The sequence below is a fragment of the Bacillus rossius genome (assembly GCF_032445375.1).
Source record: "Bacillus rossius redtenbacheri isolate Brsri chromosome 9 unlocalized genomic scaffold, Brsri_v3 Brsri_v3_scf9_2, whole genome shotgun sequence".
In the NCBI taxonomy this organism is placed as follows: Eukaryota; Metazoa; Arthropoda; class Insecta; order Phasmatodea; family Bacillidae; genus Bacillus; species Bacillus rossius.
The window spans coordinates 18191274-18217885 of NW_026962013.1; the positions used below are offsets into that span (position 1 = coordinate 18191274).

The 26612-nt window shown below is 35.5% G+C and overlaps 1 protein-coding gene across 2 annotated transcripts in view; it reads right to left on the bottom strand.

The window, feature by feature from the left end:
• Positions 1–3242: 3242 nt before the first annotated feature.
• Positions 3243–26612, bottom strand: part of LOC134543130 (sister chromatid cohesion protein PDS5 homolog A-like) — a 43083-nt gene continuing 19713 nt past the window's right edge. The window contains exons 10-22 of one of the 2 annotated variants that reach the window (XM_063387966.1): positions 24717–24963; positions 24483–24590; positions 22194–22298; positions 20428–20578; positions 10570–10724; positions 10330–10479; positions 8840–8929; positions 8364–8450; positions 8119–8273; positions 7827–7950; positions 6966–7179; positions 5669–5943; positions 3243–3826 (exon numbers count right to left, since the gene is read on the bottom strand). In XM_063387966.1, coding sequence (XP_063244036.1) covers positions 3704–3826; positions 5669–5943; positions 6966–7179; positions 7827–7950; positions 8119–8273; positions 8364–8450; positions 8840–8929; positions 10330–10479; positions 10570–10724; positions 20428–20578; positions 22194–22298; positions 24483–24590; positions 24717–24963 — 1984 coding nt within the window. In that variant the 3' untranslated portion in view covers positions 3243–3703. Of the gene's footprint in view, positions 3827–5668; positions 5944–6965; positions 7196–7826; positions 7951–8118; positions 8274–8363; positions 8451–8839; positions 8930–10329; positions 10480–10569; positions 10725–20427; positions 20579–22193; positions 22299–24482; positions 24591–24716; positions 24964–26612 lie in introns of those variants that run through there. The other variant, XM_063387967.1, reaches the window with a different exon arrangement.

The window sequence follows — 26612 nt, forward strand, 5'->3', positions numbered from 1 at the left end:
TTTAATAGGTTGAAATTTTGTAGTACAATAATACTGAATGGCAATAGTTTACCTACAAAAATAACTGTATAGTGTGGGTCTTATATTTTGAAGTCATTCCAGACACAAGTCATAGCAATGTCACTAATAATGTTAGTCATAACGTGTGGAGATTGGTAACCAGAACCCACACAGATCAAGTGTAACATTTGCAGTACTGCTGTGGTTCACTTCACACTCCCCCTAAAGCAAAATGTAAGCGTGTGCAGCGGTATTATTTTCATCTTATTAGCCGTTCGCACACCTTTCGTCAATGTGGTGGACGTGTTGTGTATTAACTGAGGTGCTGATGAGTCTTAAGTGACAAACACAAATTTAAATTTTATTGCGCATGGACGTGTGTCCTAGGCAAACAGCAAAGTACGAATATGAGTTGAGTCGCGTACCTGAAAGTTTAAAAGACTGGGTTGATTCTTTCGAAGTGTGAGAAGATGCATTTTGTATGATAATTGTGGAGACAGAAAATAAATAGCATTTAGACTGTGATTTTATCAAATGTCATTTTATGAAATATATTATTACAAATTTTAAACTAATTTAGCTGAAATAATTCAATTAGAAAATTAGTTAAAATAGAATTTATGTCGAAAATAAGTAAAAAAAAAAAAACACAGCAAGATACTAATTTTTCCAGCCTCTGACAAGTACATATTTGAAATAAAACAGCAATTCTTGGGCAGATCCATTTCCAGTGTTTTTTTTTGTAAACAGTTTGAATTTGTCACTTGTCAGTCATGTTGGGTATGCAAGCAGTTCAAAGAATATCTATTTCTTGCAACAATTATCACTGGCACACCATGTACAATAACTTTCCTAATACTGGTGTCTGCTGCAGTTAACTAGGTATTAAAATACATGAACACGTAACTACGAGGTTTTTTTTTTTTTTTCAACCTCCAATCGGCTGTAGTAAAAAAACGGGAATGAATTGGGAAATTATTTTAATGTCAAAAGAAACGTACGTCTTTACTCTATTTTTCCACATAATCACCGTGCAGATTGAGGCATTTGTCGTACCGATGCACCAGCTTTCCAATACCCTCTGCATAAAATGATGCCTCCTGCCTATTCAGCCACGTTTTAACAGTGCTCTGCAGTTCATCATTGGTGTTGAAGCATCGTCCTCCAAGCCACTTTTTCAACGCGGGGAAAAGGTGATAGTTACTCGGTGCCAAATCCGGACTGTAAGGAGGGTGATCAAACACTTCCCATCGAAATCTTGCAAGGAGTTGTTGTGTTACGGTGGCACTATGCGGTCGGGCGTTGTCATGAAGCAAGACAACACCAGATGTCAGCATTCCTCTCCGCGTGTTGCGTATCGATTGTCTTAGCCGTCGTAGTGTTGCGCAGTATGCAGCAGCATTGATTGTTGTCCCTGGCTCCATGAAATCAACCAGTAGCACACCTTGGTGATCCCAGAACACTGTAGCCATCTGTTTATTGGTGCTGAATGTCCGTTTGAACTTTTTCGGCTTGTTTGGAGAATAGGTGTGCATCCACTGTTGTGATTGAAGTTTTGTTTCTTCATTATCGAAATGAATCCATGTTTCATCACCTGTCACAATTTGAGTCAAAAAGTGTTCACCATCGTCTGCGTAACGCAGCAAAAACGACAAGGCTGATGCCATTCGCCGCTCCTTGTTGATGTCAGTCAACATCTTGGGTACCCATCGGGCACAGATTTTCCTGTATGCGAGATTGTCTGTAACAACGGTGTATAGGGCTGACCTTGAAATGAGCGGAAATTGTTCAGACAGTTCTGAAATCGTGAATCGACGTCTCTCACGAACAACTGCATCAACTCTCTGAACTGTTTCATCTGTTGCTACTGACTTCCTTCCTTGGCCACCTTCATCATGAACATCAATACGGCCTTCGCGGAATTTCAGACACCACTCTCGCACAACGCCATCGCTCATAAAGTTTTCACCGTACACAACACTCATTCGGCGATGGATTTCTGCTGCATTGTGCCCTTCTGCCTGTAATAAACGGATGACTCCACGCAGCTCGCATTTCGCCGTACAGTTTATCGTTGCAGCCATGTTGACATTCCCATAACCAAGCTTCAACTGAGGTGTGAGGTGGCCGCTCCACATGGTTGGTGGAAGGGGGTAAACACTACGAGACGTGTCGATTCGTGTACAAGCGATTAGGGTATCGATTAATGGGCGGGCATGCCATGGAGAAATGAAATTGTAATCACACTGCAGGGCACTGTTAAAACGTGGCTGAATAGGCAGGAGGCATCATTTTATGCAGAGGGTATTGGAAAGCTGGTGCATCAGTACGACAAATGCCTCAATCTGCACAGTGATTATGTGGAAAAATAGAGTAAAGATGTACATACGTTTCTTTTGACATTAAAATAATTTCCCAATTCATTCCCGTTTTTTTATTACAGCCGATCGGAGGTTGAAAAAAATAACCCTCGTACAAAAATATACACAGAGCCTGCCAAATTAACTGTATATTTATATAAAATCTGTGATATTACAGTAGTAGCTAGCAATAATATTTACATACAATTTTATACAGCTAGTGTACATTGATTTTTACAAACAAAACTTAGAAAACAAATATAACTCCAGTTTAAGATAATCATACAAAACACATTTCACAATAAAACACTTACCAGGAGCACTGCACAATGTTGAAGATATTTTCTTGTCTGGTAAACTATTTTGAATGAACATCACGCCAAATATATTAGAAGTGTGCAAAGACTTTTTTTTCTTTCCCAATTCAAATCAAAGACAAAGAGACAAAGATCTAATTCTTCGCCGAAGACACATTAAGAAAAATTTTTAAGTGCTTGCGTAGAAGTTTTGTGAGTACATCCTGCATAAATAAGAACAATGTAGGAAACATTTAGTTCGTAAATAAAAAGCAAAAATAACAAAAAAAACTTTTATAATAGCAAAATTAACTTTGTAGCAACATTTGGAGCTCACATAAACAATGCCAGTGGCATTTACAACGGTAAAGGGGGGGAGGGGGGGGGGGGTGCTGAGCATCTGGTCACCAAAAAAAAAAATGTGCTGAAAGTTTTAATCCATTTATAACAATGATATGACAGGTTCTGATCCTGGTGAAAATACAGCAAACTAGCCAGATGGGCGTTATTTGTGGTCCCAAACAACTACTTTAAGTCCCTCTTTTAAGATATTCTGCTCTAAGAAAAATCTTTGGAATTTTCTAAGTTTTTTTTTTTTTTTTTTTAAATTTTGCCAAAGATGAACACAAAGAAAATTAATCTTCGATTTGACTTTCCGAAGCTTTTCACACCCCTACTATACATTCAACACTAAACTGATTGATAAGAAATTCAGTTGGCTGCAAATTAATTAATAATTATTGTAGTAACAGCTCAATATGAATATCACTTCTGGTAAGTGTTTCGTAATTAGAACAAATAACATATCAAAATATGTAAACTTTATTAAAATTATATCAACTCAATCCATACCCAGTTTTATGAGCTTCACTGCTTCATAAAACTTGATATATAATCTTATTTAATAAACAAAAAAAAACCAATTATAAACTCTTGTTTTCAAATGTAGTCCCTGTGATTTAAGAGCTAAAGAGCATTGACATACAAATCAGAAAATTTTTGTTACAGAGAAAAAATTACATACATTTCAAATAATACAAACTCTACCTAGGAGTCTTCAAGAGCTTGGAAGTACTTGAGTGATATTGGTATTTCACATAAGTTCTTTCTACTCTGCTTTCGGAAATCTTCCAAACAATGTAGCACCACATTGCTGGCCGCCAAAATTTTCTATAAAAGAAAATACATGATTAGGTACTTAGCGATTGCTACCACACATACCCTAAATGACATGATATGCAGTACATATAAACACAAGGGTTGGATAGTGAACATTCTGCGATAACTTGCAATTAATTGCATCAGATACTGTGAACATGCATTTTGATAATTTTCCTTACATTTACATGGTAGGGCAAGCATTATAGTAAACTGATATAAGATATTGTTTCTATAATTTTTTTTGTAGTTCTATGTGGAAAATAAACATTCTCTATACAGCACAGAGATTTTGCCTGTTTATTGGTCAATATACATAGCTGCCAACCTCAAATCACACCCATCAGTAATGACAATTATATGAAGAAAAAAAAGTACGCGTAAATAATGCACGATAAATGTTTCCTGGGGAATTATGACACATACAAGATAAAACAAGGAAAATAAAATGCAAAAAAAAAAATGAAAAATATAGGCCTATAGGTATATATGAATACAATGCAAATTAATGAATAAAAAAAACTATTTGAACAATACATTCATCTGAATATGTAAGAAATGTCAATAATTTTACTGGAAAGTTTGAACCTTCAATTCAAAGTATTCAAAGTTAAACTTGTGAACAACTGTCTTTTTATTTGCTTCTTTTATCCTGGTTGGATTAGAACTTCCTTGTAAACAAACAACAGAAGACAAACAAAAGAACTTGTAAACAATAACTCTGCGTTCGTTACTTTCGTTTCTTCAGATGTAGCGAAAAAAACGACGATATAGATATATTAATCGTCATGGCTATAAAATGTTCCGCATGTTTCTTTGATTCAATATGCCGTTTACAGTCATCCCTTCCACCATGTGCAATCGAAAAGTCACACGTGCATACATTACAAAACGCGTGGTGTTCCAAAACATTTGAAGACGACAAGCATGGCCATTCTTTTGAATAGTTTAAGTCGAAAGTTCTGAAGAATTGCGTTCTTTTTTTCCCCCCAGAAACACTTGTTCTGTCACACGCTTCATTTCTACAACCGGCACTGAAGAACAAAACACTATCGAAAAACATTAAAAAAAATTTCACGTCTGTAGAAAGACAAAAACACTATGATGAAAAAAATGGCTTTCAAAAAAAATTAAAACACAGGTTAGCCAAAGTACCGTGCAAAAATTATCGTGATGTAAGTAGCCGAAAAACGAAAAGTCCGAGAATATGTACTAGTTTTGTCGTACAACGGACGTAATACCATCCCATTACTATTTGAAAACACGAGAATTAATCTACTAATTTCAATAGTACATGTGCACACATACTAGTTCCGTTATTTGCGCAACCACGCGATGTATTCGAACTGCGTTCACGAAACCGCACAGCAGAAACTGAATTTTTTCCGTCTCCGTGCAGCACAACGCCTCGTTTCCGTAATACACCAGCGATGTTCCGTAATTCCGTAATTCGGTGTTAAATCCGTAATAATTACGGAAAATCCGTAATGGTTGGCAGCTATGAATATAGTTTTTTTAACTGCAACACCATACAAAAATTTATATACAATACAATGATATTTAAAACAAGTTGTCAATAAGCTGCTCTATAGCACAAAAAAATAATACACATGAGCGTAACTGCTAAAAAAAAAGTCTCCGATATCACATGTTAAGTTCAACAAATACCAGAATTCACCAGAAAATTCTGAATGCGTGCTCGATTGGTGTCCAATTACTGAGTGTGCTGGTTCAAAGAAGCAAACTGTATTATGTAACAAATTATATTAAAATTCTTCAAATTGTAACTTATAGCAAATACACTTGAAGAAGATCAAGTACTGGTCCTCAAAAACCAATGAATTTTGTACTTACGTTATGCACTTCATCACTTTCTGGTACCAAACTACTGCGGAGATGTTGCAGTCTCGCCAGAATGTCCGCGTAAGCCTCAAAAGTCAACTTGAACTTCCCTTCCTGCAGCTCGGCCAACAGAGTCGCCAGGGCTTCTTCGACATCGTGCAACACTGGTGCTTCTCTGACCGAGTAGAACAGTGGGTTGTGAGCAAGCAAGAATATGGCCACAACAAGGCTGTTTTCAACCAGCAACTCAGGCTTTTTCTTGACCAGTTCATCGAAAGTGTTACACTCTGAAACAATTGAGGACCTCAGTTTATCAAACAATTTTGTACACATTAAAAAATAAAATATTTGAAAATCATTGTTTTTAAGGAAGAACTAGTTTCACAACTTCATGTACAACCAGTGTGGAAACCATACTTATACTATTGCTATTTACACATCAAATTAAAAAAACTGAAAATTAAACATCACCAAACCAACTATGTACTTGAAACAGTATAAAAAAAATGCTCCATTAAGCTTCTTTTTATAAATAACGTATTCCTTTAAAATGTGTGGAATCCTTATTAATTTGATTTAAAGCATCATTGCTTTCAATGTATGATTGTTTAATACATGAAACTGTGATGTGTGTGATAAAAAGAAAACCGTAGCCTTCTATACACGTCTGGTTCTTTAACAGTTTTTTGGAACACTTCACTTCAAATAAAAAAAAAAGAAGGAAAAAACAAGATGTTAAAGCATTGCATTTTTGCGTACCAAAAATTCATAACCTGGTATTTATTTAACTTTTGCATTTTTGCATGGTTAATAAACTCTACTTTAAGCACACCAATCATGGATATGAAACCTCTTGCGGTCAGCCAATCAAAGGCAAGCACACAAAAGAATAGAGCAATTTGCATCCCCTCATTGTTGTACTGCTTTGCCTTCCTCTCGTTCTTTGTGTGTTACTGGTTACGCTACATGATACTACACACAGCCCGTTCGTAAGGGTTGACCTAGGCATGAGATGCGCTGCCAGTGAAGTAAATCTCAAAAATGAAATCACATAAGATAACTAGAGATACGTACATTTCACATCTGGAAAACTGTGGAAAGAATAGACCATCATCCACTTTAAGAAACAATCCCAGCATTTGCCTGGAGTAATTTCAGAAAACAGCGGAAAGCCAAAACTGGGAAGGATGAATTGGGATTGAAACCCAGGTCCTCTGAATACAAGCCTACCTTGTGCTGACACCCAGATTCTAATAGCACAGGCACTGATGTACACACCTTCTATTCAGCAAGGTAAAAAAAAACTCACCATTTGTGATGTAGATACAATGCCTGTAGACATTCCTCTTTGCCGTCATCGCAACTTTCAGCATGCCTTTAATTTCTTCACGCAGGCCTTTGTCCTCCTCGAGCAAGGCTACGGCATAGAAAGCCAGAAAATCCACAGGCAGGCCCGAGGACTCGGCAGTTAATACCTTTGTCAGTTTCCTGCAGAGTTTTAGCCTCACATCTTTTACACCATCCTGAAAATCAAGTTGTCTGTAAAAATGAAAACTTGCAACATTAATGCAATCACCTATACATTATTCAAAAACTATTGTAATGTGAGTGGATATTTGATTTGTTTTCGTAGGTTTATAATGTACCTGATTCATGTATCTTCAGCCATCACTAGAGACAAGATTTTATTGTTTTATTTTTAGTCAAATTTCATTTTTAAAACAGGATTTTAGTGTTTATATATATATATATATATATATATATATATATATATATATATATATATATATATATATATATATATATATATATATATATATATATATATAAAGCTTTTTTCTAATACATGCTTCACCAAAATAGGAATAAAATTTGTATGCTGCAATTTTACAGTAAAATAATTTTTAGTAAAGTGGTCTAAAAAAGATACATTCAGAACAATAAAAATTACATTACAAGATTTTTTTATTAATTAAATTTTGGTTAAATGCTAATTAATTCTATAATACAACTTTGTGCATTAACTTGCATTTTGGTGCACAGTTTAGACATGCTTTTCAGTGTTATTTTGGTTTGATTGCAATTTATCACATAATCTTGTCTCTAGTCATCACATAATACAAAAAAAAAAAATTATTATAATAATAATAATTTTCAAGACTGACCATACCATCATAAGGTGTGACAACGCTACAAAACTCTCCACAGGCATGGCATCCCAGAATGAAGGCCACTGACATAACTTCAGCAATGCTGTCCCTGCAGTAAGTCGAAGACAAGCCTTGTCTTCATCCCTGAAATAATAATAATACATTTACACCTGCAAAATGCATTGAGACGTAAACTGTGAAAATTTAAATGGGGGAAAAAAAAACTACAGAACAAAGAACACAAAAGTACACTAAACCATTAAAGCTTCCTAGCAATGGCCCAGAGTTGTACATACTATGCATAAGCCCAACCTGAGAGGTGCTTGCAGCGAACTGTGCATCTCGTTTAAGCACATCAAAGTCAGGAGCTCACAATGTCTCTGCTTCATATTCAGCGATTTATGCGGATCCTCTGCGAGGTGGGCCATCGTCGTAATCAGCCCTGAAGCTGTCTTCACTGCCGCCTTCTATGCAGCAGGAACAACAAACAGTATGGTGCTAGTGAGGCAATAAATTGCTGGCAAATAATTTCAATTTTTCATGCACTTGCTACTTACCAGGCACTTTGTGCAGCTTGGGACTTCATCTTTTTCATAAAAATCTCCATTTGGAAGTCTAGAGCATTGTAAAATCCTGTTCACGCACTGGAATAAGCAGACAATTTAGGATCTTAAACTGTGAGATTAATTGTACACATGACATATTTCCTACTTGTAGGTACATCACTGTCATCAAACAAACAATTCACAAACTAATTTTTTAAATTTTAATCTAAGAAAGGAGTAGGTATTTCCTATCACTTAAATGTGAAAATTCATCACAGTACTACATCAAGCAACCATAAAAAAAAAAAGGATACAAGCTTACAAGCTCCAAAATACCCAAAACAATGCCCATATGTGTTTCATGTTACTAATTTAATTTCACATAAACTTTCAACTGTTTAAGAATAACTGTAAAGTATTTGGAGACAAAATGATTTTTTTTTGTCTCAATAAATTTTTTTTATGAAGAAGTGAACTAGAGTACTTACCACCTGTTTTGTCAGTGGAGAGTGGCCATTAACAAATGCTTCTTTATGACGAGCAATAGCTTCTTTGGTGAATAACAGATTGATTAGCAACTGGAAGCACACAATATTTTCAATAGAAAACATGAAAATAAAAGAGAAAATATTATCTCCTCTCGAAGTGACCTCATACTATGTGAATGACAGTCAATAACTTCAAAGTTTACTTTGCCTTCTTTAATGCCTCAAAATTACAATTTAAAAAAAATGGCATTGTTGTAATGTGTATGGTTGATACTGTACTGTATTAAGAAAATAATAAACATTAAAAATTAATTACAATAACTAATAGGGTTTTGTGAACACTCAAACATACATTTAACATAAAACATGTAAAGTTCTTTTTATTTTACTTCATTTTAAGAATTTCATTCTGAAATAAAAATAAATGTTACACTTTTTTTTTTCAATTTTGATACCACTGCAAATATTTGCACCCTATCAACTAACAATCAAAAACAAAACCCAATTAATGATAACTGATTCAGCATATAGAACTGTGAGTGACAAGTATTAGCGATGTCCAAGTCTTAGACCTTCCAACAGTGCTGTTAAGCTTTCCTACATCTACAGACCTCATGGCTTGCATTGTACATTTCATGAATGGAAATAGCATCAGGAAAATTTATTTTTCAATAAAAAAGCTAAATTAAAAGGAACTATGTTGAGAATAATATACTGAAATAAGAAATAAGTGTTACAGAACAATGCTGATGAATGAATATAAGTCTTTTTTATAACAGGTGGCAGAATAAAAATGACCAACTTGTATGTGTGCAAGTTTCACAAAGACAAATCCCTCTTGTGAAAACCAATTAGCGTGGTTTCAAACAGACAAGACATAGTGCGGGCTTAACGTGTTGGAAGCTGTCAGCACGGGGGTGAGGAAAACGAGAGGTAAGCAGCACAGAATGTCTTGGAAGCTGTCAGCGCAGGGGTGAGGAGTGTGAGAGATAAGAGGCACAGAACAGGAAGTAGGGTGCGGCCAAGGAGGCTAAAAAATTCACCGTGCAGCATTTTTCTTTTGAGTACTACGCCCCTTCAAAATATGTTGACCATGTAGTGCTTAGTGATACATAATTACATGCACCAGAATCATTACAATTATTATAGGCATATGTTTTCAGAACAGTAACATGTAACCGGGCTGTGCCGAGTCGGCCCTATTTAGTTTAGTAGGTCTCTGCCTACTCTTGGGTCTGCAGCTCCATTCCGAACAACGCGTTTCCACCCAACTATGGAGTCCAGCTCGTAAGGATTTCAACCAGCACTATACAGTGGATTACATGAAAATATGCCATTATAATTGCACTAAGAATGTAAACAATATAAAAACAAATAAAATATTTAAAAAAAATAAATAAATAATTGTGGCCAAATGACATATAATCTGAGAACATGTAGTTATAGATCCAAAGAAATATTAACAAAATCACAAGTGCCGGAAATCTTACCTGAGGACTGAAAACTATTTTATAGAACTGTGGCAAAATCTTGCGAAACGAGACTGCTGCATCCCACGGCATGAAAGCATTTAGGTAAGCAGCAGTACTTATTAATGTTAAGTAGTGGTCATCTTGAAGCTTTGCCTTCTCGAAAACCTCCTGTACAACATAAAAAGGTGTCAATTTTTTTTTTTTAATTTTTAAATTTGCACATAAAACAAATTGAAAATCAGGTTTTTTAAAGCATACCATCAACAACTTCTGCAAAGTTCCCAAGCGCTCTGATCCAAGGTGGTAGGCGATAGTCTGAACAGCATATTTTGATTCTTCAGGCGTTCCACTGACCACATACATCTTCAGCAAAGGGAGTAAATGTTCATCAAATAATTCCGGGTACTCTGTTTCTGAGTCATACAAAGAAGAATCAAGGGTGAGTGTACTTACTAATGCACGTTAGAAGTTATACTTACTTGGCGTAGTAAAACACTAACTTTAATTTTGCATGCAAATAATTTATATAAATAAAATAATAAATGGACTGGATACATATTATAAATACGATTGCTAAAGTATAAATTCAAATAATTAAAAAATTTAAATAAATACTCAAGTATTCAATATTAATATAAACATGCATATAAAATTAATTATTAAGTAAAATAATCAAGATTAATTGTCATTAATAATTAAATTAAATAAATATACTAAATGTTTATTTAAATTTATTAATTATAATTACTTATTAAATTATAATGTAATAATTTAGCATGCAAATATATTATACATATGGGAACATAGCCACATAAACACTCCCATGAAAACTGCCAGGAGACTACGAAACCTTCCACAGACACTCCCTGCCAGTGACAATGGAAGCTTACAAGCAACCTGGCATTTATACATACGGGAACATAACCTCACTTATGTAAATACACTTAAAGAAGTTTACAAACAATTTCTATCACTAATATTCACAATAAATAAATATGGACCAGTATTCCATAACAATCACTTGACATCGACCGGGGCTTTGCCCCCTTAAGGGGCCTCCCTAGTAGCATCAGAAGTTAGCGGAACACTATGTTTTTTAAATAATGATGGGACTTTATTAATCGACACTACGAATCTGAAAATTTTTCACCCACGAGAAGATACTACACAAATTGTGCATAGACGTTTACATTTTTGTTTTTTTCTATCAAAATATGAAATAAAAAATCACCAACTTGTCCAACTTTGGGGCAATTTTATACTGCTTAGGAGAATGACAGAAAAAAAGTACAAGTCTAGACAAAAAGATAATTTTTTTCTGAAGAAATTCATGTATTTAAAACATATAGTCATCGCTTTAAATTCCGAGATTTCTTTTACGCAATTTCTGCAAATCCTGAAAGTTTTCCACCGTCTCGTGCTGCCGCTCGGCGAAGCCAGCTCGCAGCCCACAGCTCAGGTAGCATGGTGGGGGAACCCGTGCCCGGAGGGGAGGCAGGCTACCTGTGTGAGCGTGCGTGCGTGCGTGAGAGAGAGACAACCCAAAACCGGCAACAAAAGATAATCCCGTGACCGAAAGAAATTCTCAGAATTGCTTTGAGTGTGCCTCGCCACAGTACCATGTGCTCGACTTACTCTGTGACTATATTCGTGTATCTCTAAAACATTGCTTTTGTTTAAACTACAAATATTCTAAAGCTTACAATAAAAGATCATGTATTATGAAATAAAGTATTGAAACTGATCAAACAAAACATTGAAAGTTGTCGTACAAACTATTTATTGGTGGCTTTACAGTCTCGCTAGCTAATTCGACAACATTTATGTTTAACTTTTAAAATTAAAATACACTTCATTGTTTTTCCTTCTATTTTTAATAAAAATTCAAAAACAATTATTATACCACCCAATATTTTTTTTAAATTATTTTAGTTTTCCAAAATTATTTTACACATCTTACAATGCCGGGGAAAAATTTTATACTGGTATTAACCAAATGGTTAACTATTTACAAAAGTTTTGATACTTAAAAATGTAGGTTTATATAAAATGTATGTTAAATTAAAAGAAAAATTGTATTTTTAAAACAAAATGTCATTTTGCTATGCTTTTTGGTTAAATAGATATCTGATGGTCTGCACTGTTTTAAAAATGTTCATGGAATGATAAATAAAAAATAAAAAATAGGGAAGTTATATATTAAATAAGCTAGTCAAAAGTATAAAAGTGTTCCTCCTGGCGCAGGAGTCACGAGGAGGATTGAAGATGGGGTCAGTGACTGATCGTTCACATATGTAGTTATGGATGGTACGTTATTAATTACAAAATTAAAAAACCATTTTGAAGTTAAAAAGTATAAATAGTGGCAATGTTTACTAAAGGTAACGTAAATTTTCAGATAAACTTATTTCTACAACTCAATTAATTAATAAGGGCAGGAAATAAATTTTTTACAGCAAATTATACAAAATTATTAAAATTTTACTAACCACAATTAATTTATCCAAAAACAAAAATTAAGTAAATATTGCCCATACATTACAAAATCCACGAAAGAACCTTGCAAATTATTTTTGTTAGATGCATTATTTTGCTTTCAAGTTCTTTATTTTTTAATACTTCACCTACTTATAATTATTACATATTTGGCACATGGTCCGCCACGCCCAATTAAAGGGCCTGAATAATTAGAACGCGTTTCTGATCAAATTTCACGCCTGTTACTTTACCTGCAACCCGGAGCGGTGTGAAATATATTATTGTACACTCGTGACGTTGGCAATCAACTTAAATATTTATGAGTTAAAACAAAACATAACTATAACGGATAATCAAAAAAATTGTAAAATTTTAAAAGCTTGTTCTGTTTTTATATAGTAAACAAAGCAGTTAAACCATAAATTATTTGTTGTTGAAAAAAAAAATCCTTAATCTTTCATGCTTTTTTCCTTGATTTTTATTTCCAGATATTTCCGTTGTAGTAATTCTTATATATATAACAATATAGCAATCTAGAAAAAAAAATTAAGGTAGCTTTATTCCAAATATATTATGATAGACGTTAGTTAACTAAGAATATAAATTCGCTTTACAACCACAGCTTGTACACAAGTCGTAAAAAAACATGGGTTATACTTACAGGCCGTATTGAACGTAGTAGGTTTATGACAAATACAACAGCAATAAACATATGGCTGAGTCTGCTTCCATGTACACTTTTTTTTAAGTTATCACTTTTAAAGCGGGTAAAGTGTACCTATCAAGTAGCTTAGCATTACCCAAAGTGAATGTCGTGCTCCAGAAAATGTTCGAACTATGTAATATTTGTATCACTGTTGCGTTACAGACCTGCAACTTTTTTCAGTGCGCGATGTCACTCTTATGTAAAAATATGTCGTGTTTAGCGCAAACGTGTTCGAATGAATCCACATCGAGCTGCCAAAGAATACCAATCGATGTCGGCAACATACATAAGTATACAAACCATCGTTTACAAGTGTATTCATACATAAGTATAAAACTGGCGGCGGGCCATGATGCAGTTGGTTCTTCGCGTACAGTCCACTGACGGGATAAGAAGCGTCAAAGATCTTATATGGCTATTCTGTATACTTGTATGTCATTTCACTGCCTGCTTTACAAAAACAACATCCATTACTTTTAGCTTTGGCTTGAAAATAATTACTCCGGCCGGCTTTCTTATAAGACTTATTTCAGCTCCTCGTGCGACCAGTGTGTATAATTTGCCCGCGGCCTTATCTTTGGGTGAAAGTTATTTGGAAGGGAAGTTGTATCGGTTATGTTATTGTTCATCATGTATTACATAACAATTCGACTTACATACGCACATGTGTTTTTAAAATATATGTTTAATAATTTGCAATACAAAGTGTGTTGAATTTCATGTAAGTATTGAATTTTTTTACATTATGTACGAACATAATAATCACAATATTTCATGAGAAATTTTTAACACATTTTACAAAGCAATCTCTAATTTCTTCCACACCTCAGGGTTAACCTTACTATTTTATTTCATGTTTCAGTTGGTTTAAACTGTTTGGAATCATAATATGACGGACAATGAAGAATATTAGTTCCAGTAAATTTTATGAGAGGATTTACTTATTACGTTAAATATACCTCAATTTTTACCTCAAAGGAAAAAGTTGCATATCATTCCCATTAATATAGTTTATGAACATAACTTATTGTGATAATACACAGTGGCGGCTGGTGCCTTTTGAAAATGGGGGTTCACAGCATTGGGCTCTTTATATAAAGGATCACCGACCCCCCCTCCCTTTTGAAGCGGCGGGTCCGGGGGCCTCCCCCTGGAAGAAATTGGATTTTAAGGTGTAAAATGGTGCTTTTTTGGGCATTTTAAATCACACAAATACCAACAATTTTTTCCAAGTTATTGTGGGGCGAAAGTGAAGTTTTTACCTCCAAAATAGCCACCGGATATGCCGCTCACACTGATAATATAGCAAATTTTAAATTATGCAGTGTGAAGTCTTTTTAAAATAAATACAAATGATTACCATAAAATGTAAACTACACAAAATTCTGATACAGTTTGCTAGCAAGAGTGTTATTGATGTGACCAGTTTTAAATAAGGTCTATCATTTTATCCATTGTTTTGTTGGTAATTATATATAAATAGATATATTGCATTTACAACAGCATTGCATTTATAATATTTAAATACAGCATTGACTTACAAAATTTGAATTACCGGTAGTTTATACTTTTCCTTTGAACTTACTTTCCTTAAGCACTAAATATAATTACAGTAGTACAATAGTAATATAAACATATGGTATTCACAAATTTAATTTAGTTTTTAATCTTTTCCTTTGAGAGAACATTCTTTGAGCATCACTATATACATCTTAACTTGAAACGAATCTGAACAATTCACTGTAAAATGAGCTGAACAATTCATTTCGCCTAAAAATGATGTTTAACAATTGACGAACTCTGGTTTTAACAACATAGGAAAACATTATGTGAGGATATTATTTAGAATATTATTGAAATTGAAATGCTTAAGTGCAGTTATTATAAACTAAATCCATCCTTCTATGTTTTTTAGAAGAAAATAATTCAATGACCATGACAATAAAATTTGGTATTTTGTTTATCATGTCTTTTTCTATTGAAAGCATGGCTAACGCACTGAGTCTGTCTTCACACATTGTACTTCTTAAAATTTTTTTTATCCTCTTCAGGGTTGAGAAACATCGTTCAGCTTCAGCTGTAGTCATCGGAACAGTTGAAATAATAAGTAACAATTTGTGTGTTTCCGTAAACGTGGTCTGTAAATTGTTTTCAAGGACAAACTGCAGAAGACTAGCTGATCCATCCATATCTCGGAAGTCGTGTCGCTTGTAAATTACTGCTAGCTCAGTTTTTAAACGAGCCTCAAAGAAAGGATACGTTCTGGTTGTTTGTTCAAGAAGATGAACAGGAAATTGCTTATATTCCTGGAAATTTTCGGAATCAAAAAGGCAAACCGCAGAATAATATGTTGTGAAAGAAAACCTCTCCTTTACTTGATTGGTAATCACATCACATACTTCCTTGGCTGCAACAGTTCTATTTACATGAACATCTTCCACTTTCCTGTTTTTAGAATGCTGCTCTGGCACCGACATTTCAGTTCGCATTCTCACTTTATCCATATTCTCTCTTTGTTTCTCAAATGAAAGTCTAAAACTGTCAACATTTTTCCTGACTTTATCGGCATCGATGCTCCTTTTTTGTAGCTGATTAAACAAAATGTCTACGTGCGGCATTATATTGTGAAAAACTGTCAGCCAAAATACAAACACTGGATCATTCAACATGCGCCGAATAGCTCCCGACTGGTTGATTGTTGTTTGCCTGCCTGCATGACGACTCAATTTCGTTCATGCATTCAATCAGTTGTTTTCTGTACTCGTACACCGTGTTAACAGTACGACTCTTAAAATTCCATCTTGTAGAAGAAGCATGAGGAATTCTCCTGCCAACAACGCCATCAAGAACAGCAATTCTCTGTGGTGAGTGGCTAAAGAAGTTAGTTATATCACTCAAATTGGAAAAGAATACACGGACTTGTTGGTTTTGGCTTGTAGATTGTGCCACGATTAAATTCAACTGATGCCCATAACAATGCACGTAATGTGCATATATATCATTTTGTTGAATAATGGCCTGAACACCAATGTAATGCCTACTTCATTACACTAGCCCCATCATAACTCTGAGTTATCAGTTTCTCGGGTTTGTCAACAATACTTTCCAAAACAATGCGAATACATTCTGCGATTGATGCAGTATCATGTCCTGGAGGATTTACAAACTGCCAGAATCGTTCTACTGCTTGCCCGTTAGGTAACACATAGCGAATAACTATAACCAATTGAAATAAAGATGATATGTCTGTCGTTTCGTCTGCAATCACTGTAACAAAACTTGCACATGAAATTTATTTTTTGATGTATTTTCCTTTCCAATGAAAAATTAGAAACACCAGTGTTTTTATGTCCGAGACTGTTAACTTACTCAAGGCCATAACAAGTAACTTAACTTAGTAGTTAAAACAAACTTTTTAAACGTCACACTAAACGCACTAAAGTAGAACAATAACACGTGACAAACAGCGCCGTCATCATTCTCGAAGAGCGAGCAAAAATGGGAGAAACCGGACAAGAAATGTCGCACCACGCACAGGATAGTGTTGCGCACGCCAGGACTGTGCTCCGAGGCTGGCTTATGGGGAGCTACCCCCACCACGCCGCTCCGAGCCGTCGTCCGCCTAGCCTCCATCGCACGTGCGATCCCAGCAAGCAAAGCAGCGGCAAGCTGCGCTTACTCTATAGCAGCTGGTTTGGAAAATATTGCTAATGGTTATAACACCAAATGGGTTGCATTTATTTATTATTCGATGAGTATGATATTTAAGTATTACAGCAGGCGCCTATTTAAATGAGGCGAGGGGGTTCACGTGCGAGTGTGCTCTAATGCAATAACCGCCACTGATAATACAGCTACATTAGTTGAATTGTGTTTTTGTAATGCTCTCCTATTGCAGTAAAATTCTTGGGCAAATTGAATTAGTCGATCTTTAACATAAGCTTTTGGAATACTTAAATGTAATAAATTGTGTTCTCGTGATTTTAACAATTAAATATTTCTTCGCATGAAAAAATTAATTAACTAAAAAAAAATATTTCAGTAAATTAATACTCAAGGACTAAAAATTTTTATTTTTATTTTAAATAATATTGTATGTATACTTTTCTGAAAAAAGTAGATTCAAGAAAACAAAATTTCTTCTTTTTTATTTTGTTCTTGAACTTACTTGACAAGCAATATTGAACTTCAACTTTATACTTTCGGTATAGCACTTTTCGATTTATTCTACAGATTTTCGCCCGTGATTCCAGCTACACACTTCACTGACACCTTGAGCACAACAGTCAGTGCACACTGAGTTCTTCCATAAAATCAATAAAAACTATAAAATCTGAACTCAGGTGGATTCAGCGTGACTGACTAAGCCTGCAGTCTGAATCCACCTGTAGGCCGCTGTTGCAACAGCTAAGAAATTTACACTGCTCGTAAACAGTCTGTATGTAACTCGGAACGGTATTCCAGTTCATTTGTGTATATTTATTTATTCATCATATTGTGCTACGTTAAAGTCATTAAAAAAAATATGCAAAAAAAAAAATAAAATGCTGAACATGTAATAAGTGCCAGAAAATAATAATATTAGTAATATTTAGTGTAACTAAATACGACGTGAACCCTAAAATACAAAGTTGACGATGTGTCGTTGGTGGGAACACTTGTTTGTTCCTGACTTTTTTTTCTCTACACAATTTTAAAGTGAGTTTGACATGCACTTTTTCTTCAAGAAGTAAGATATAAATTTGTTTGTCTTTATTGCGATTTCAAAAGTTGATTTGTGTCTAAGAGTAAAAATATTTAATATTATTTTCATAAGTTTATTCCCAGTTTTATTACTCAATCTATTAGTAGGACGTGATTTCTCGTCGCGGTGCGAAAGACTTTTATGAATGAAAGCGTAACTGTTCGTGCAAAACCATTCATCACACAAATGTCAGTTCGAAAGTATAATGTTGGAAATTTTTTTAATTATATAATTTTTTTCTGAAAGCACAAGCAAAGGAATCAAATTTTGGTGACAGCATTTTTTTAAATGTATGTAAATCTCTTAATTATGTAGAACATTAATTAAAAAATAAAAATATATGTTTTAATTAGAATTGACGATTGTTTGCATTTCATGGATATGGACTGGATCGTAACACTAATTTGATGTTTCAAGTTAATAAACACTGTCAGGAAGCAAGCAAGGCAATGCGAGAACATTATCGTTTTGGTTGAATGTAGCGAAAGGGAAAAACAGTCACCTTTCTTGCCACTATCTTGTTTGCAGATAACGAAGGACAAAGGTATGAGCAGCAAATGGACTCCACACAATGACAAAAGAGCCTTCCCCTCCAACCCTCCCATTATTCCGCCCCCCTCGTTGAAACACCCTCTCCCCCCTCCAACGCGGCGCAGGCGACAGGCTCAGGTATATCGCCCCGCCCAACCACTGGCCGTAGCACGTGGCCAGTGGCTCAACGCGCTAAAAATGTTTACTAGGGAGGCCCGTTAAGCCTGGTCAGACTCTGGTCCCTTTTTCTTCCCGTCTCGCACCTAACCACTCCCTGGCATTAGTACCGCCAATGTACGTAGTCATGTGAGTGCAAACAGCGCGCCACTAACTACCTCAAGCGCCCTAGCATCAGTGCTTGGCTCCCTTAATCATTTTTAAATAATATTGTAAACCTTTATTAAATTTGTCCCAATGGGTTGGTTTTATGTTACTGTGGATCAGACGAGGTTTTATTTAGTAATTTTTATACAATTATACTCCCAAAACCAAGACAGCACTGAGCACTCCCAAGATGGACAGAGCCCAGCCAAAGTCAGACTATTTGAATACTAAAATATTAATTATTATATGTTATTAAGTAACCAAGCAGCGAGAAGGCGTGCAATAATTGTAACAGTGTTTTGTGTGTCTTTTCTTCGTTAACCCTTGGCAAGTAATTGCAGTAACATAACGGTACCCTGGTTTGGTGGGACACCCTTCAGCTGAAAACTATGAGGGTACGAATCTTGCTCCCACATGGTGGGCTACATCACATCCTGAGGGAGGTCTCAGCAGGTTCCGTGTGCCTATTACATACGATAGGCGTCCATTATTAACTTTCATTACGAAAAAAACCATCCGCCGAGCAGGCCCTCACACTAAAGTATAAAATTTAAAAGCACTTAGTATATACATAATTGTTATTTGTATGTAGCCTTTTTTTATATGTAGTCTGACGTCCGGGGCTTCACCCCGCAGAGCCTAATATATCACCACCCCTCCTAACCCCTATCCTCATGGCATTTGAACTTCCCGCCGGTGAATTGTGTGTGCGTATGGTGGTGGGCCACCAACTACCGCAAGAGGGTATTATCTGGAATAATAAATAAGTATTGTAAACCTTTTCTTTTACGTTATGATTGTCCATGTTCTTTCAGGATTCGTAGGGTGCCGTGAGAGCCCAAGTGAGCATTTATCATAGCGTGCCCGATGCTGAGAGCGGGCCAGGTTCCGGTTGTCTTGTAAAGGTGCACGGGGAAAACGAGTCACGTCCACACACGAGCGACATCACGCCTAGGGAGTAGTGTCTCTGTCGGGTCTGTGCCTCCTAGACACGTTAGCGCCCAGTAATTTCACCAAGACTTGTGCTAATGAATCTCCCCGCCACATCAAGCCTTTTTTTACATCCTGCGAAAATTTTGTTGCATCGTGCACGCCGCATCATAAAAATTCACACCCATCAATTTTTTTCATAATGTGCCTAAAAAAAGGATAGCTTCAAAAATGTTAAACAAAACCTTGTCTCAAGGATACATACAGTGCCTGCCACTAAGCTGGACACCAGGCACTCCTTCTCTACCTTGTCACTCACTACTACATTACAAGTCAACATACCACGATAAGAATTTTCATAATCAAATAATTTCTCTGTTTCAAAACGCTTCAAAAAACTTACTGAAAGATTTATGCATCGACGTGACTGCCAAAACCTTCAAAACCATTGCTGTGTACGAAACACCTGGCGATGACGTTGCTTCAAGCATCTCCATCAGCTTGGTTACTGATGATGAGTCGAAAGCAAGATGAGGGCTACTGAACAACAGTTCCTGTGGTAACAAAAAAAATCAATTACAGAATTTATGTTCCTCCTGATAATGTGGGATGAAGAGCAGAGAGACTTTTTATAAATTCTTTCGTTACGAACATGGCTACAAAAGCACATATCTTTTTACATATTTCAATATTTATAACTTTTCTATAGCATTAATAACTATAGCTTTGCAAACATTGACAAGCAAGAATGAATTATATCTCCCAACATACCTTTATAAAGAGCAAATGGGGGTAAAAATTACCAAATATACAACCCATTCTTTTTTTTTTTGTAGTGTTTATGTTGGAAGATGTAGCAATAGCAGTGAGGGATCATTTGATTTGCTCTAAAATTAAACATATTAATAATAAATGTCACAATAATGAGAAAGGTGTAACTTTTAATTTTGATTATGTAATATTCAAGGAATAAAATTGAAGAAAAATATTAGAGGAAATAAATTAAATAAAAAAATTCAACACTGATAACCTCTGAAGATTACAAGTTCAATTTTTTTTCCATACCCATCCTGTTATCATTTTCCAAGATATTGTAATTTAACATGTAATTATATAAATTAAATTACAATATGTTTTGACACAAAACATTTAAAAGATTGAATGTTTCAACTATAGTTAAAAATTTTAATTCTTGTAAATAATTTTATTTTTGACCCTTGAGAACTAGATTTGGATTTGAAGGGTAAATTTGAGGTACCTACTCTTTGGGATTCAAATTCAAGATTATGATTCGAGAAAATTAGGATTTGGCCCATCACTAGGCACTATGCTTTAAAAACCAAACCATCTCAGAGCTTTAATTGGATTTTTTTTTGTTTTAATCGGATTTTCAGCAATTCTTTATTTTGATCATTTCCTTCCAACATTTTGCATTATGCTGTACTTCTTTTTTGTTTGAAAAAAATTAACATTATTTTTCTTCCTCTATCATTAGAAAGAAGACAAAATTTTCTTCCTACTGAGATAAGCCTCCTTACAATAAATAAGACAGAAACATATTTACTACTCTTTCCCTAAGATGATTATCAATGCCTCATTAAAAGTCAAACTCTAACACTTTTGTTTATTAGTAAAATTTTGAACTACTTGCATGTAAGTAACAAATCTGCAAATATCATTACCAATCTGTAATAAAATGGGGGTTATATAGTGCTATAAAATTATTAATGATGGAAATTTTATTGTCGACCATGTTTTCACAGGTGTAAGATCTCTGTTAGAACATCATTTGCAGTTTTGTCACTTATTTACACATGATTTTTGATATTCAATAAAAAAATGTGTCTTATGTTTCCATCTTTCTCCTAAGGAAACACCTGTTTTGTCTAAAAACACCCTGCTCATATAATTATTAAAGGATACTAAAATGAAACCCAATTTATTTTGAATGAAAACAGATAACCTAGTGGTATTGACAAAAATATAACATAACCTACAGTAAAAATAAATCAGTACCAAGCCCGATAAAAAAATTTCTAATTTACAATATTTCCTTGTACTATACACTAATTTATGGATATGATACTGAATTAACTACAACACCACACACTAAATATGTAGATCTGTAAAAGTAATTTTTAAATGAGTATTACAACGTGATGTACTTACGAAAATAAGTTTCAAACCCTCCATTGCCATTTCATGTGGCGTATAGGAAATTCTGATGGGAGTTTGCTTATTTATGATGCAATGATGAACCCACTGTAACAGAATCTGCAGAAACAATCAAACTTAGAACAACTGCCCACAATGTCACCATGACAAACAACAGCAACAGCATTTAGGCGACTGTACTGAACCAATGACAGCTGAAATAAACTTCAATATTATTTTACAGCTACTGTTTTACTTATCTATCTCACCAATAAGATGTCGTACACAAATTTTTTTTTTTATTTTACAATTGAATCGACTGTTCACACAAGTTGTTCCACCAGCGCTAGAGCGTGAGTGCTGCCCTCGTAGCTTCGGTGGTGCGTCGTGTTCCTTTCTCCATGTCCCCCCCACCTCCCACTCCCCTGTGCCGGGAATGGCCGAGTGCACATGCTGAGTAATTTATCGGGGTAACTATTTAAGCTCATGCATGGTTTTACTCTGGCTCATTATAATTTACTTTTCGAACAAGTACACTAGTTAACTGAGGACAGTGACGCTGGGACTCTTCACGGGTGCAAGTAAGTTGTCGCAACACTAGTGCTGCATACAGTAAAGCGAGGCGATACAGATTCACTTCCTCTCAGTTTAGTAACGTTCATGTGTTTGTCAAATTCTGTTCTGGCCGCCACCATCTAATATTCCGTTTGGTTGCAACATCTCGTTTGGTGGTTTTTACTTTCTTAACTTGTGTGTAAGCCATGTATTGTGTGCACCCATGATCAGTACCCTTGCTTTGCATCTATCAAATTTCCTTGTTTTTGCTTCTTAGGGCAGTTGATTTCCCATCTGGGGGATGTACGGAAATCTGCACGTTGTAACATCGCAGAATTCCTACCCCCTACTATCAATAACACTTTGACTGAGAATGTTTCATAATTATATTGCACTCATGTTTCTTCTATAATGTAGAGTAATTTAAGTCATTTTGTTTGTGCTTTGATAAGGAATATTATTGATATGGATTAGGTTCTATATAAAGCAGAATGAAGTGTTTTTTATTGTTTCATTATAATTTATTTAATCATTTAAAATTAACATGTGAATTAATTAAGTTTTGTTAAATTTTAAAGCATGTTCTGGGTAGTAAGACTGTAACATTTTCGAACATTCAAGAAGGTTTCAAAAGAAAGGAAGGCATGGGTATGACATTGTCACCAGCAAGTTATTTTTCACGCCTCAAATTATATGGGAAAACCCAGCACGTAGGTGCATGAATGCACAGCAATAGACTGGAACTTTCACTGGGCGCTGCCTCGCCAGCCAATCAGAGCGAGCCTTGAGGTGGTATGATGTGTCTTCCAGACTTTTGAGAAAAACAATTTTTCAGTATTTTTTTTCCGTACATGGTCAGGTACTGATTACTGTGTTGTGATTGGTCAGTTGGCCCACCGAGTTGACTCCCTTTGTTTCTAGCTTTGTAAAGGAAGGTAACTGCGTGGTGCAAGTTAGTTGTCGCTTGATCATCACTACGTGCGGCCGCAGTGTCTGCAGCTCAACCGGAAACAATGAAGTTACGAATAGCCAACTTCATGCCTGATCGTCGGGGCCAGGCTTAACTTAAAATTAAAACAAATGGACTTGAATTCTTTTGTTTTTAGTTAATCGAACGACATGCTACAGTGAATAGGTGATACACGGAAATGTTATGTAAGTTATGATCTATTTTTGTTTTTGTGGAATTATAATAAAAGACTAGTAGGAACTCTTTCATTTTTAAAGCAACTAATCCTAAGGGAATAATTTATCTCTGATGTTGGTAACCATACAAACTTAAAAAAAACAAACTTCAAAATCATTGTATATAAACATTTACTTTCAAGTGATAAAAATGTCTTTGTTATTTTTCTGGGTTGCATTGCCGGGCCAACTTGGAATGTAACAATGTTTTGTAGGATCATAGAGTAGGGTATTTGCACTCCTAATTATCTTGCCAAAATTCTGACAATTTTCCCCTTTGTACAGGGCATGTAACTTACCTGGATCATTTTGATCGTACACTCTGTTATTTGTGTAACGTTGTGTTTTCCCTATAACTTTTTTTTCCTGTGTATGATCTGGAAATTTTCACTTAATGTATTTTCAACCTGTGAATATATTTCTTCAAATACAAATTGATTTTTGAGAGTTGATACGCTCAAATTCCAGAGTAATTCCAAAATCAATTACAGTTAATCATTAACTGTAAAATTTTTACTACTTGATAACTTTTTTTTTAAAAATCAAATTACCTATTGTACTTACGTTGAAACTGTTCTTGTCAAAGTAATTCACCATGAGCTTAGTGCAAAGCTGATCAACCACTGGAACCATATCTTTCTTCCTAGTTTTGAGAGTGTCCAGTAGCTCATTCTGAAAACATTTAAAATGTTAAGGCAGTAAAACTTAAGATACAGTGTCTCCAAGAGAAATTCTTTGAAATTTTTGTAAAGGTTCCACACCAGACATGTTTGATTTACGGTTCCATAATTTGCTCACCATTGCTGAAACCCTGTGATCGATCGAACAACTGGCTTGATCCGCGATGATTTTCAACTTCCCCAGGTAGCTACGGTTGCGACCGAGGCGCAGGAACAACTCTTCCAGTGCCAGGTAGTCCTGGCGGGAGTCTGGCCGGTCGAGCCTCTCCGACACCCACACCACGTGAGCGAGCAACAAGGACGTGGTGCTGTCATCATCGCGCTCCTCGCAAAGTTTCAACGCCTCGTGCACTCGCTTACGAAAACTGCAACACGCAAATTTTCAAAGTATGACCGGGTTTATTCCAAACAGTTCAGTATAGCAAAAGATACACAAAAAAAAATGTGAACTTAACAAAAGAATTATGAAAAAATCTTGATAAACTATTTCAATTTCAAGTTTACTTAAAACTATAAATTTCTTTACTAACACGTCCTAAATCTGAGACACTTCTGGTGTCTCATGTTATTATGTTTAATGTTTAATTATGCTTAATTTTAATGTTAACGTAATTTTTTAGTTAATGCTTTCATATTTATTTTTATTTACGTCTTCAAAAGTCTCAGTTAAAATTAATCAAAGACTTTGGTTTTCCGTGCGGCCATTTACCTCTGTTGAATGGACTTGTCCACGTATGAAAGAGGGGGAATTAGCGGAGGGAGGTGGATGACGTCACGGGAGTGTGACACGTATGCAGGGGAGAGATGTTTTGGACTCTAGCGACGACAGAGGCTTGCGGGCGTTGACCGACGACGGAACAGCTGTGAATATGGGGTGTCGGTGTAGCTCTGTGCACTGGAGTAGGGACGTGACCCACACGGTCGTTGTGAACTGTTAACCCTGGAGACTGCTACGCGGAACTATCGTGGCCGTGGCCTGCATCAGCTGATTTTTATCTATAATTTGGAAGGAACGGCAACATATTTACCGTAAGCGATTTTAAACTTTTCGTGAGATGCGAGTGTTAATGCACCTCGTCCCGAAGTGTGAAGCCCGCTGCCGTTTCACTGTGCTTCATGTGTCACTTACGCCGAGTGTACACCCCGGGTATATGGAGGCGCTACAGTTTTGGTAAATTTCTACTACACTGCGAGAATTACTGTAAGTAAAACTTTAATTTGTTATTGGTGGAAGAAGAAGTTGGTTTGGGACGGTAGGCAAGCTTTGGTGTGGACTCGCCCTCTCCCCCGCGTCTTTCAAGTACGGACTTAGACTTATACGAAGGCAAGGCCTTGGTATTGTAGGTAACGTGATCGCTACGGCCGGGCATCACGTCAGGATTGTAATTTTTTATGTCTTTTTTTTAATGTATTTTATGCCACTTGTAAGTAGTCGGTGTATTATAATTTATCTTTTTTTTATGTGTCAGAATAAATTTACAAATGCTGCAATAATCTACTCAACACAAAATCAAGCATTTTATTTTAGTTTTGCATCCCTACCGTGTCTACGCGACTAGCCATGGTAAAGTCAAAGTCAGCGGGGTTCAAACAGAATGATTGTAACTGGCTGTCCTGGTAGGGATGGATGTGGGCTGCTCGCCCCGGCACGGGGTAGCAGGCTACAAATCTTATCAGACTAACTAGACAAAAACTACCTCAGACATTTAACAAATAATGCATATAATTAATTTATACAAAATTTAAACCAGATACAACGCTGGTTGAAACAAGTAAAACACAAGGAAACATGATAAATGAAGTCATTTAAATCCAAGCTATCCCACAATCAAAATAAAAACTGCAAATATTATATAGAGTATAGCTGATGAAAAAGAGAATAAATAGTTGGTGGTGTGTTTGCTCTGGTGCATGTAATGCAGAATCACTAAGCACAAGACTCTGAACTTATGTGCAGTTTTTGCATAGTTCAGTGAGCAACTATGAGACAACATTTCATGCCATAAAATTGGAA